Source organism: Mustela erminea, chromosome 11 (genome assembly GCF_009829155.1).
Source record: "Mustela erminea isolate mMusErm1 chromosome 11, mMusErm1.Pri, whole genome shotgun sequence".
NCBI lineage: Eukaryota > Metazoa > Chordata > Mammalia > Carnivora > Mustelidae > Mustela > Mustela erminea.
The window spans coordinates 31,993,872-32,007,880 of record NC_045624.1 but is presented as its reverse complement, the minus strand read 5'-3'; the positions used below and the strand labels follow the sequence as shown (position 1 = coordinate 32,007,880).

The window sequence follows — 14,009 nt, the reverse complement described above, 5'->3', positions numbered from 1 at the left end:
GCAGATCTTTTTGAAAAGTTCAATAGTATCAGTGTATATGTGTGTGTTTCAATGTAAGTAGCCATTCTGGTCAAGAGAGGGCTTATACTAGTCTTAGACAAGTAAATAATTCTTGGTACAAAATCATACCTTTTAGGGGATATTTATGAGAGAAAAAGAGGTTTTGTTCACTGAACACCTAACTCTTAGACCTCCACTTAAACTTTTTATTTAACACTTTCTAACAGGGATGAACAGCTAGTGAAATACCAACAGGGAGAACACATATTATACCTGAACACAAATCTCCATTGCATGGATAAACTACTAAGAGCTATAGATAGAAACTACAGCAAAATTGTTTCACTAATTCAATATTTTATTGACATCAAAGCATTTTAACTTTGAGTTGTATATGTCATTTCCTTAGTAATTTTTGAAGAAACACTTCCAGAAAATATTATCAACTTTTACCAGTTGTGCTACTAGAATTAAATCGAAAAGGGAGTTAACTCTAAATTAATTTATTGAAGCATTTGCAGTTTTATATTCACTTAGGTACAAAACTTTTGTAAGAAAGATAACACTTTTATTGCATTATATAATTTCATATTTTATAGGAGTCATAATGCAAACTCATAAGCATAAATATACATAATGCAACCAATCAGCAATGTAACCATTAAAAGATTTAAAATGTAAAACTAGAATTTAACAGGCAAAATACTTAATATGGCTTTTAATGGAAAGTAACTGTTTAGAAATGATTTGTTATTGCCTCATTCTAGTCATTCAAGTGAACATAAAGTTATGATCTCTATTTAAAAGACCATGTACATTTTATAACATGTATGCAATATGGTTCCTGGACTTTGTTAAATATACATATATACATATATATATATACATATACAGTACACTGACAGTTCTAGTACCCCTGAACATGTGGATTAAAACTAGTACAATATTTCTATTATAAAACTACTTGAAAAGTTGGCATCACCTCCTGGTATTGAAGTTCAATCCTACAGAATTGGAAAGAAAAAAGAAAAAAAAAAAACAAATAAACCAAAAACGTTGGTTATAAATACATTCTTTACAAAAAAAATTGAATAGTGGTCCCGCACTCATACTTTATATTACAGTGAAAACATTGCCTTCATTTAAAGGTATTTACATCTTGTCCTTGTTTTCTGTGTGAAATATACAGAAGTTAAGAGTGAGACGATTGTAGGCAGGCCTATTTGTTTGGTTTTTCTACTTGTTCGTTTTTGTGGAAGTTTCAGATCTCTTCTTTTGAGTTGTTGTTGATTTCTATTTGCCTTGTATTACTGCTGCTGCTGCTTCTTTTGGTGTTCTGGGAACACTGGGTGACTTTACTTCTAGGAACAGGAAGAAAAGATTTAACTCTTGAAACACCCAACTCCATCTTTGACTGACTGTTGCTGCATTCGGTCGGTTGGTGGCTGCTGAGAGGACTGACCTCCTGGAGAGAAGAGAACAGAACAAGCCGGTCATGTCTGACCTGGCTGCCAACGGCTCGCAGCAGTTCTTTCCTCCTGCTCTGGGTCTCTGCCCCAGCACAGAGGAGTTTCTCTTGCAAAACCAAACAGCAGCCTACGGAGAGGAGAGGCTAAAGGATTAGCTTCCTCCAGACCCACCACCTGATTTTCATTTAGGCCCTTCATGGCCTCAAGACTCCACGAATCGAATGTTGAAGTCTGTGAGCTTCCTGAAGTCCTAGCCCCGAAGACATCCCCAAACTGGATTGGCCAGAGCTGCTGTCTCTGTCAGGAGCTGCACAACACTGAAGTCTATCACCTCCGGTGAGTCACCTAACTTTTCTGGTCTCCTCGACACTACACAGTAAGTGCTCAAAAAATATGTGTTAGCAGTTGAACTACAAGACAGGAGCCCTGCTCTGGTGGTTTCTCCTAGAGCAGAGAACATGCGTGCTCTGACAATGGGGCTTCCCTTCTAGGGCATCAAGGCTTGCCCACAGCTGCAGAGCTGCACAGGCGACATGATTTGTCCCCAGTCTCAGAGTGATGACACTGGGCCGGATCTCAGGCTCCCATCTTCCGCTCAAGATGTTTGCCCTCTAGAGTGTCTAAAATTCCGCCAACCAACCCACATGAAGGAAGGCCTCCTCTGCGAGCTGCTCCCCAGGCCTCTCAAGCAGTTCATCCTGACTTTCTCTCCTTTAATGCAACTAAACAGTAATGTGACCATTAAATGCTTTACAATGTAAAACTAGAATTTAACAGGCAAAACAGTTAATGTGGCTTTTAAAGGAAAAGTAAGTAAGAAAGGAAAGTAACTGTGTGGACTCCCCTGGCAAGTGCATTCTCCTGGGTATGTTCTTAAATCAAGAAAATGGAACTTAGCGCTGGGCCTAGTAAAACCAAGTCCCACTTATAATTTGGTCTAAAACACCAGGAAACTCAACACATACAGTATATTTAGAAGAAATGGCATATTGTAGTAAAGCCAGCTGGATGGTATACACAATTTCTGAGCAGGGGGAGGGAAATCTCGAAGTGTCAGGGCTCAGAGAGAGAAAAGCTGATACATGGCATTCTTTGCTGCTTCACCTCACCATCTGCACCATGAAGGCGAGGGGTGGGTTGGTGGCATATCTTCATGGTCTGAGACAGGAAATGCTGACATGAAGTAAACAAGAAGCTTCCCGTGAAGCTAAACGTACTTGGGTGTTGAGAACTGCTCTGCCTTCTTGACGACCAGGGGCCATTAAGGCTGGGACTGTAAAACAGGGCCCGTGACTGAAACACAGAGGGACATTCCTGCCCTGGAGCAGCTAAGCCCAGGTGTTGAGGTGTTCTCCCTAAGGCTGAGCAGTACGAGAGCCTGGGACTACGAGACCTCGGGATATTCATGCTTTCTGGGCTACAACCCAAAAGTTCTATTAAACACAGAATGTTACTTATCTTTGAGCTTAATATGTACAACATTTGATAACTACTAGTTTGTATAGAAAGGTATGGCACCTAAATTAAATTTTAAAGTAATATTGTTAAATTAGAGCAATTCATTCATTTAATATTGACTCACAGCTACAAACTAGGAGGATACTATAATCCCTGCTCTCTAACTGGGGAAGTCGGGGCCAGTTTGGGAAACACTGTAGAGAAAATGGCAGTGACGTGGATCTTTGAGGCTGGACAAAATGGAGGGCCAGATCAAAGCTGTCTTAGAGCACTGGCTGCACCTCAAAATCACCAGTGAGCTTTTAAACACCCCAAAGTGCAGGCTGCACCTCACACCAATTATATCAGAACCTCTAGAGACGGTGGGGAGCATGATCTGGTCACTGGGGTTTAAAAACAAAATCCTCAAGTGGATTTCATTATGCAAAGATGGGAACTTTTGCTTTCAGGGAGTCATTTGGTTTCCATGAGAAGAAAACATATCAGCATCTGTTGTATTCGTGATTTAAATATGGGCATTTGTTTTTAATTTAGAAGGCTAACCTGCCACCAGATTAATACACCCCACTACTTTCCCTTACTGTTGGAGCAGTAAGGAATTCTGTTGTGAGAAATGATGACTGTTGAAAGTGATTGCAACTAGCCCAGAGAGCTCTTTAAAAAGAATTACTTCCTGATAACAGAAGAAACCGGGCATCTAACCAAGAAATGCTAGCTGAGTTTATCAGGATAGAAAAGAAATAAGCCTGCCAAGTTTCAGAAGGCTGTCCAATGTGTTACTTTGCCCTCTGCTGGCAGGTTCTGAGAAAGACACCTCCTCGCCCTAGAGGAGCCCCTCCACCTGTGTTCAGTGCGCTGCGAAGCAGAGGGACTGTCCTAATACCTACCTCAGCCCCACCCCACGATGCCTTTGTAAGAGCCCAGACAGTGTAAAAGGACATATGTTTTTAAAGGCCTCTTTTTATTTATTTATTTATTTATTTATTTATTTATTTTTTTTTTTTTTAAAGATTTTATTTATTTATTTGACAGAGATCACAAGCAGGCAGAGAGGCAGGCAGAGAGAGAGGAGGAAGCAGGCCCCCCGCCGAGCAGAGAGCCCGACGCGGGGCTCGATCCTAGGACTCCGAGACCACGACCCGAGCCGAAGGCAGCGGCCCAACCCACTGAGCCACCCAGGCGCCCTAAAGGCCTCTTTTTAAAACAATGCTGTCCTGAGTTTCCCTGAGCATATCCCACTTTCAGTACTGTACTTTGTGGACAGTACCTTCTTGGGGCAACCCGTACTGTGACAGACAAACAGGAGTACGAAACCTTGTCTCCATTAGATATTTAAACAATGCCAGTTGGTCACTACCAGTCAACATTTTTATATAGGAAAGTCGCTTGGCCCTGTGGAGAAATAGTGGTTCGGGGTTCTTTCCACACCTCTGTGGCCTTTGCATGGACTGACTGTTCCACAAGAACCCTAAAGAGTGGTCCTGGGGGCCCAAGAAATGTGTTCAGGAGGGGCAGCTCCTGAGCAAAAGGTATTCCAGCCAGAATTCACAACGGGGACTCCACATCCCCTCCTCAGGTCACTGTCCCTTACCTGCTCTCCAAATTATGTGTTTGCCGTGCTTTCTAAACAGTTCCCAGTCGGGGAGACAGACATGGTGATAGTGTGAGCAAGGAAGGTGATGTTCTTCACAGACCATCATGTTATGTATTTTTCATCTGGGATCTCAGCCTTGCCAGTGCTTCCCGCCTTCTTTCTTCCCCCAAAACCTACCGCTCACATGTAACTAATTGGGACTAGAAGCTCAGGAAGCAGTGGGAGAACAGGGGCTGTGGTGAGCAGCTGATGAATAATTTAGTAGTCTCAGCATGCTCACTTCATCATTCTTCCCTCTGCAACCCTCCCCATCCCAGGTCTTCCTAAGCCGCCGCAGGAGAGGCTGAGAACAAGATGTGAACCACACACTCCACGTGACTGGGTGAACAGACCACCTCTTACTAAATGCCTCTGTGAAATCTGCATTCTCACAAAATTACTACTGGGTAAGTAATTTCTCACAAAATTACTACTGGGTAATATTCTTCCTGTTCACCCAGGAGTACCACGCTGGGCCATATCTTGGCACTGATTAACCAATCATAGAAGTTATCTTGAGAAGTTCATGAAGCCTATTGAAATCCTGGCTCTGCCACTTGCCATTCTGACTTGTTTTTAAAGGAAAGTATCACATGGAAACCAATGCATGATATGGCAAGTTAAGACACTGAACTTTTTGAAGGAGAACTTTTTTTTAAAAAAAGATTTTTACTTATTTGACAAGAGTACAAGCAGGGGGAGGGAGATGCAGCCTCCCCACAGAGCAGGGAGCACAAAGCAGCCCTTGATCCCAGGATCCTGGGATCAGGTCCTGAGCTGAAGGCAGATGCTTAACTGACTGAGCCCCCGCCCAGGCACCCCTAAAAGGACTTTACATTATTTAGCCTGTTAGAATTCTAAAATGCAGGAAATCTTAAAGGTTCTCAAATGAATATATTTTAAAATAGAAGAACCAAGACAGAAGTCATACATTATACTTTTTTACATCATTCTTCTAAGCTATTATCTAATAAACAGTGATCTTTCTAACCTTGATTAACTATGGAATACACTTACCTTTACTTCTCTTTTCACAGCTGTGGCTGAAATATAATTCATGATTCACACTGAAAGAAGATTTGGGAAGTCCATTCCATAGCAATCCTTTTTTGTCTCATTTTGCAGGAAAATGGGCACTTACCTTCGGTGACACTGGCATTCTTGGATTAACAGTTGCTGAAAAGGCAGGGTTGTTCCCTGGACTATCAAACCTCCTTAAATCATCCCTGGAATCAGCAATCTGGAAAAAAGACCAATTATCAAGTCACAGGTACACACTCAAGGCACAACTTAAAGTCACTACGGAAAATCTCTGTTACCTTTTTCTCTGACCTTCAGGAGCTCTATGAGCACACCCTCAAGGCCTGTACTACTCACAACAGACTCCAAGGCTTTAAGTGAAACTATAAGAAAATGCGTAAGAAATTATCTCTAAATCAAAAGAAGATGACCAGACGAGCCCTATAGAAAAAAAAAGAAACTGTCCTGGCAAAATTGTAAGAGTCTAATCATTACCTTATTTTTCCACTGTGTAAATATTTTAGCTCATGTCTGGCAAGGTTATACTAGGCTGTCAATTCACCTGTGTCCCAGAGATTAGGAAGCAAGAGTTTCCGTGGAACCTCTACATTGTAACTGCCTTCTTATCCTTCCTATCAAGTAAAAGGCATTGGTCAAGGACGTCTGGTTCAATTTGCTACAGCTGACAGAGTGCCAAAGCAAGTTGAATTCGATGCTGCTGACACCACCTTTGAGATTCTGGGTCACTGATTCCTCTATTTGGATCTCAATTTTCATAGATTAGAGACTATATGTATTACACAGGCCAAATTTTCTTGCAAGGAAGGCCGTGGCTGTTTCTCTGTCTATAACATGAGTGCTGTGATGACCTCTTATGGATAGGTGACTCTTATACCCACAGTAGAGAAAACAAAAGGAAGAAAAGCCTAGGGAAGGTGTAATTTGAGCTAATGCAATCAACATGCGATTTTAATTTCCGGTCTTTCAGAGGAGTTACAGAACACAGGCTGTACTTCACAACTTCTTTATTATATAAAAGATATTTTGGAAAAAGGGGCTTTCCTAAGCAAGGCAAGGAGGGTTTGATTAACCATAGTAGTCAATCAGGAATTTCTTTCTGGGTGGGAATGTGTGTTAGGCTCTGGCTCTAAGGTATCTTTCCTGGTCGGGGAGCCAAACTGTGTCTTAACCCCTCTGGGCTGCTTACCTTGCTTATGTCAGATTCGGATTTGCTGGAGCACATACTCTGCAGTTCCTGGACAAGGTCTGCTTCATCATCTGAACCCAGAGAGAGTCTCTGTTCCAAATTCAATGTCAATGATAGATCGTTCTCTAAAGACCTAATGCAAAGTTCAGAAAAGAGTTTTTAAATATCCTATAAAAGAATCTGTCATTTGATGGCAAAATTCCCTCACAGGATTTCGGCATCTCCTGCTCAAAATTTTATTCATGGAGAAATCTACTTGGTTTAGAATATTCCAGTCTCCTTTCCTTCCCTTTCTCCAAGTCTAAATGAAACTAAGACATGAAACACTGGGTAAGTAAGGGGCAGTGTGATACCCTAGAACAAACTTGGCTCTACCACTTACTAGCAACATGGCCACGGTCATATTTTTTTTCTTTTTCTTTGCTTCCCGTAACACTTCAGTTTCTGGGTAATCTATATGATAGAATTACTGGGGAAATTACATTAAGCCGCCCTCTAGAATGGCTTCAGCCGTGCACCTGGCCGAAAGAAACGTGTGTTATGGTTTCCTTTATCCACCTTCTCTCTCTTTACACTTCTCCCTTCTGCAATTCTGTGAACTTGGTTCTAAAGGGTACCTGTCCACTTTATGGGTTACAGGACACACACTTTATTGGGTTACAATGGAGAGCTATTTATACAGTGCCCAAACATTTCTGTTCTATGATTAACCAAATTATCCTTTGCATCTCAAAATTTGTAAGCTGAAATAATTCCCCAGGAGAAACATAATAAAATGATCACTTTAAAAACTCAGCACCTAAAACCATGTTTCATTTTAAAATATTGATCATCTAAAACCCGTTTATAAAAGTTCACAAATGGAGAATTTTATCGTATCTTAATGGCAAATGCATTAATGATCAAGTTTGATTAAAAAAATGAAGCCCTTTTTGTTTTCTCTACTGTGGGTATAAAAGTCACCTATCCGTAAGAGGACATCATAGCACTAGTGTTATAAGGAAGGTTGTGGCTGTTTCTCTGTCTATAAGAAAATTTGGCCTGTGTAATACATATAGTCATAGTCTCTAAGCTGTGAAAATTGAGATCCAAATACAGGAATCAGTGACCCAAAATCCCAAAGGTGGTGTCAACAGCATTTAGTATTTCTAACCTTTTCAACAAACTAAAAGGAAAAAAAGTTTTATGTTAAGTTATATTAAGCTTAAAGAATTTTTTTTTTAGATTTGATATGAAGGGGAGAATAAGCTATCCCCAAATGTGTCACTTTGGTCTGTGGGTTATTTTGATCTGAAGTCAATCAAGATCCAGATGACTCAAGGAAAACTTACCTCTCCCTTAAGTACCGAAGAGGATTTAGAATTTATAAAGAGCTACTTCCAGAGCTAAGTTTTTTTATCTGAAATACCCACCTGTCTGGCAGGCCAAGCATCTGCTCTTCCTCTCCTGTGGATCAGCCCCTCTGCCTTGAAGCCGCAGGCCCCTATACCATTCCTTAGCTCGGGATGGGAACATAAACCTCAACTGCGTGACTGGCCCTTGAGTCTCTTACCTTTGGGACTCCCAGACCCAGGAACTCAAACTCATTTTTCTCCTGGCACTTTGTCTTATATGTCAGTTTGATTATTAGACCAAAGAACCTACAAGGGAAACTTTTCCCACCATTACACATTCATTCATTAGATTTCAGTTTAACACCAGCATTTGAAAGAACTTTTTTTAAAAAAAAACATATTAACAGCATTATAGATACAGCAAACAATACAGGTTTTATTTGTAGAAGTTAAAGGGAAACTTACTTTTGTTTTGACAGAGAAGCATTTCTGTTATAATTCAGCTGAGATATAGCTTTAACTTTAATACCTGTTTAAAGAAAAAATGTCATCATTTTCAATAGAATCAATCATTGTCCCTGTGCATCTTGAACTCTGCATTTAAAAGAAACAGACTTTGGACTCTGTTTGATACTGTTTTGGGACTGAATCCATCTCTTGGGGACTTTCTCCTCAGGGCAGTGGCACTGGATGGAGCTCCCTGCACAGGGATTGTTTTTATAAGTAAATGGTCCCTCTTCTAAAATTATATGAATGCTGCTAGCACAAATTATCTCTAAAGAATGGTTTTGAACAGTTGATTTTAATATATCTTCAGGAAGAGATCATCAGAGACCATCTCTATACTGATTTCTTTGCCCATACTTTTGTTGTCAGAAAGGGTGGCTCGCAGATTTCCCTAATGACCGGACAGGTGCCCGGGCTTGGTCCCTGTCTCCTGAAGCCCGTGACCTGCCATCATCATAGCCTTTCTGTTTTGGGTCAGGAGAAAAAGAGGCTTTGTCTTCATGGAACTTTATGATAACCCATAGTTACCAGTGTAGAATGCAAAGTGGTTTCTATTTTGATAAATAATGGCATCAAACCAGTATCAACCCAAACTGTGTAATATCAAATGTAATTATTGGGATTAAAAACTTAACATTATAAAAAATTAAATATCCTAGTTACATACAATTTTATCTTTTGAATGTGGTTTCTTATTTCTAAGAATTTATTTGATATATCAAATAGTTCTAAAATATGAAATTATAAATGATTTTATATTTATATTCAGTAATTTAACTTTTTAATATTTTACATAAGTTTTCTGAGTTGGACTTGATATTATTGTAAATTCACATTCACTTTATTGCTTTTGTCAACTCTACTGTATACACTGACAATGCATATTGTTTAGATAATTATTTGGCTCAAGCCAGAGGCTGGTCTTAAACCCTACAGATAACTGTAATAAACTCAGAAATGATAGTGAAGAGCCTGGTTGGGCTCCGGTTGGGTATCCCATATCTGAGGGCTTATATGGGATTACAGGGGCATGGATGGAGGAAAACAGCATCAAACTTGCAAGAAACAAAAACATGGATTGTGGATCCCCCATGGTGCCAGGAGAGGTGATAGGGACAGAGAGCCAACAGTTTCTGAACCTCAGTCTTGCTACCTGGAAATGGAGACGCTAATCCTCATGGGAGAGCTCTTTTGCACTACACAGAGGAATAAACAAGTAAGTGGAAGGTACAATCCTTACTGCAGATGTCACCCTGGGAGTCTCCAGGCCATAGGAGGGGGCTGACATGTAATGACTCTACTCCCTGGATCCAACACTCTAACTCTGGGAAGTCAGGACAAGCTCTTAGAATCAGAATATGTCCTATTATACTTTTTTAAGGTGACTGCTATGTTTTTATAAGTAAGCTCTCATTCAGTGACTTTCCATTCAATCATTAAAAAAAAAAAAATCACAGTTCACACGCATGGGGTAATTCAAAACTGCATGTGTTAATATTAAGCTTGTATTTTATGGATTTTTAAGTATGAAGACGTCTGCATGAATGAACAAAAGCAAGTTTTCATGTTTTAAGATTTTTAGCATATTCTCTTTTAGAAACTCTATTTCTATAAAGTGGGCATGAAATTATACATAACAGGGTATGTTGGGGATGAGAGGGCCTCCTGAAGACCCAAAATTACATCTAGGAGAAATAAATGTACAATGCATATGAGCTTGGAACATCTTTTCATTCTTACTCAAATATGGATTCCCTGTAGGGAAGACAATTTACCCTATTAACAAAGCCAAAAAGAATAGGTCTAACATCAGAGATAAACATTTTTTATCTTGTTGAAAACTTGATAGTTGAAAAGTTGAAAACTTTTTCTCAGAGAGGATGTTTCATTATACTGAATCAGTTTAAAAGTTTAGGAGAACGTAAATCCTAAGAGGGCAGGGATTTTTGTGTTTGCTGTCTTTACAGGAGAAAGAAATGTGTAAAACGGATTCACTCTTGAAGGCCTTACACTGGGATCAGACATCTCTCTCTATATATACTTTAAAAAACTGAAGGTTGGCTCAGAGAGGACCCAGAAAAGGAGAAAACGATGCCGAAGTACAACTGTTGTATTACATCGATTTGATGGTGGATGCCACAAACCAACTCAGGTACGGGGCTCCCAGATATTTTTGGAAATGTACCTACTACCCTATTCTTTCCATGAAAATATGCATTGAAAAACTCAACTTTGTGGAATGCATAGTGAGAAAAGTACAAGCACACCTGCCCTCCGAAAGCAGAGGGCGAGTGCCCACGTTCCTCCTGGCAGAACAGCCGCCTCACTTACCTTCCTCGCTCGGGCCCGGCTTACTCCAGGACGGCGGAGAGAAGCGGCCAGACTTCTTGCGAGGACTGGTGCTCACTTTTCTCCAGGCCCCACTCTCTCCTTTCTTTCTGCTACAGCTGTTGTAACTTGAGACTATAGATAAAGGGAAAGCTCCTCCTTTGAAATCAGCTACGTGCTGGTCCAGATCTGAAACAATACAAATCGTGTTTTGCCAAAAAGAAGGCCGTGATCATGTGGTTTCACAGTCAAGTAAAACAGAACAATTGCAATTCTCCAAGAAAGACTCTTCAAAATCATGGCTGTGCTTACTATCCTAGCAGGGATGTTGTGACTCAGCCAACTGTACTTGGAGATCTGGAATTATTGAGCCAATAATTTAAAAAGCAAGTTCTCCTATGATCTCATTTATATGTGGAAGTTAAGAAACAAAACAGGATCATAGGGGAAAAGCTGAAACCAGAGAGGGAGACAAACCTTAGGAGACTCTTAATCATAGGAAAAAAAACTGAGGGTTGCTGGAGGGGAGGTGGGGGATGGGGTAACTGGGTGATGGGCATTAAGGAGGGCACGTGATGTAGTGAGCACTGGGTGTAATACAAGACTGATGACTCCATGACCTCTACATCTGAAAATAACAATACATTATATGTTACCTGAATTTAAATAAAAGAATTGTTAGGAGGAAAGGCAAATAAAAAAATTTTTATAAGTTCTGGGACAATGGTGTCAAATGTACATTAAGATCGAGATAATTTCTTTACTTAGGAAGAGAGAAAGAAGAGCTCTCTTAAAACGAATTCAAACAAGTATTATGTACGAGTGACTTTCCTTCCCTCCCCTCCCAGCACCAGCCCGCGTACCTGCTCTCTGGAGGGGACAGCCATGCAGCACCGCCTTATTGAGCAAGATGCTGAGAGCCGCTTTAACCACAGCCTGCTGCCCTTGGCTCGGGCGGCTTCTGGCGGCTGGCGGCCCCAGGCCCGGCTGTCTTCTCACAGACGCTCTTGACAATACTGCTTCTTGAACTCTGGGTGCGATGACAGCATTCCACAGCTTAGCCATCCACCTTGCAAGAGAAGGGCGGTTAGCAGTGAGGCCCAGTCACACCACAAAGGACTGGTTTGAAGAACGTGGAAAAAACACAAGTGTTTCTACAGATACACTAACTTTCCTAGGTAGATTCGAAATAAGTGAAATTGGGGTGCCTGGGTGGCAAAGTTAGACAGCTGCCTCGGGCTCAGATCTCAGGGTCTTGAGATTGAGCACCACTTCGGGCTCCCTGCTCAGAGAAGAGTCTGCTTCTCCCTCTCCAGCTCCCCCGGCTTGCATTCTCTTTCTAATAAATGGCATCTTTCAAATAAAAAAGTGAAATTATCCAGTATTAAAGATGTTTGACTTTGCCTCAAAAATATGATGTTTTAGGGGCACCTGGGTGGCTCAGTGGGTTAAAGCCTCTGCCTTCAGCTCCGGTCATGAACCCAGGGTCCTGGGATCAAGCCCTGCATCGGGCTCTCAGCTCAGCAGGGAGCCTGCTTCCCCTCCCCGCCCCCCGCCTCTCTGCCTCATTGTGATCTATGTCTGTCAAATAAATAAAATCTTGAAAAAAAAATACGATGTTTTACAAAGAAGAGTGTTTATGTGTCTTTCCTTTTACCTTCTAAGATCACGGAGAGCAGGAATCAATGCTTAAGTATATGTTGAATGAATGCATAAATAAAATACATGGAAGGGAAAGTAAATTTATAGGCAGAGGTCTAGAAAAAAGATCTCCTGGAAACTGATGTCTACATAGCTTAAACTTATTTGCCTTATGTCCTTACTAAGATGCATATATTTTAGTATTTCTGAAATTGGGGTAGATCTTGTACTCTGTGGCAAATGGAATCTGTCTACCCCAAGGCAAAGGCTTAGTGTCTGCCCGTGGGTGTGCTTAGCTCTGCAGAGCGGGGATGGGGTCACCAGCTGTCTCCCCAGATGGACTCTTTGTAGTAACAGCTGTAGCAGTGGGACTTTACCCAAGTTTGGGGCATCCAACAGCAATTAAAATTCCTTTGTTGCAACACTTAAAAAAACATTAGTTTCAAGGCTGTAGAAGCTAAACCACATCTCCTGCTATAGCGAAATTTTCAAAGCTATTACATACTGGCATAAGCCTTTCAAGACTGTTATAACTTTTACCCAGGTATCAAGAGTCTGTGTATTGTAAGCTTCTCTTCTAATGTCTAATGATATGTAATTCAAGAGGAAAAAAGAACTATAAGAGGGGAATATAGACAAAAATCAGGCATCAGACCTGTACAGGTACTCCTAAAGGTACTAAGAGGTAAAGATGGTATACGCTTGGGGCGCCTGGGTGGCTCAGTGGGTTAAGCCGCTGCCTTTGGCTCAGGTCCTGATCTCAGGGTCCTGGGATCGAGTCCCACATCGGGCTCTCTGCTCGGCAGGGGGCCTGCTTCCCTTCCTCTCTCTGTGATCTCTTCCCTTCCTCTCTCCTACTGTGATCTCTCTCTGTCAAATAAATAAAATAAAATCTTTAAAAAAAAAAAAAGATGGTATACGCTTTTGTTAAAAAAAAACCAGTGCTTGTTGAACATGGCTGTTGGGAGACAATATGCATGTGTGCATATCGAGTGTTCACTTCGGTTCTCGACTCTCTTTTCAAGGATGTTAGTTAGTATAGCAAACAGCCTTGGAAGAGAGAGACAGTGTCTCCTCCTGGAGCAGAAGGCAGATTTGTTTCCTTACTAGCATAATGAAAGTGATCTTTCCTGCCAGGGCAAATAGTGGGCAGATCTGCTAGCACCCCCTTTAGGAGCCTGGGGGATTCTTAAGCTCTTGAGTTCGGCAGCTGGGATGCAAAGCCAGCATCCATCACCCCCCAACCCAGGGCCTGAGATGCTAGGAGAACCACTGTACATGTGACGCACAGGCCAGGGCTGCGCCTGAGTGAGGGAGACCTTGGCCTCCAACCCAGCCTCCACATCTGCAGCAGCCTACCTTGTCAGCTTGCAAGTAGGGTACACGTCTCAGAGCAGAGTCTCTATAGCTGT

At 41.3% G+C, this 14,009-nt stretch overlaps 1 protein-coding gene and 1 long non-coding RNA gene across 3 annotated transcripts in view; one reads left to right on the top strand and one right to left on the bottom strand.

Annotated features, from left to right (window-relative positions):
- Positions 1-337: 337 nt before the first annotated feature.
- CTTNBP2 (cortactin binding protein 2) overlaps positions 338-14,009 on the bottom strand; it is a 149,642-nt gene continuing 135,970 nt past the window's right edge. For both annotated transcript variants that reach the window (XM_032304690.1, XM_032304691.1), the window contains 6 exons: positions 11,820-12,025; positions 10,960-11,145; positions 8,587-8,650; positions 6,788-6,920; positions 5,702-5,800; positions 338-1,465 (listed from right to left, as the gene is read on the bottom strand). In XM_032304690.1, the coding sequence (XP_032160581.1) occupies positions 1,262-1,465; positions 5,702-5,800; positions 6,788-6,920; positions 8,587-8,650; positions 10,960-11,145; positions 11,820-12,025 (892 nt within the window). In that variant the 3' untranslated portion in view covers positions 338-1,261. The remainder of the gene's footprint in view (positions 1,466-5,701; positions 5,801-6,787; positions 6,921-8,586; positions 8,651-10,959; positions 11,146-11,819; positions 12,026-14,009) is intronic.
- Positions 5,752-10,853, top strand: LOC116568897. Its single transcript, XR_004276773.1, has 3 exons — positions 5,752-5,830; positions 9,655-9,844; positions 10,596-10,853. It is a non-coding gene; the product is annotated as an uncharacterized LOC116568897 (long non-coding RNA).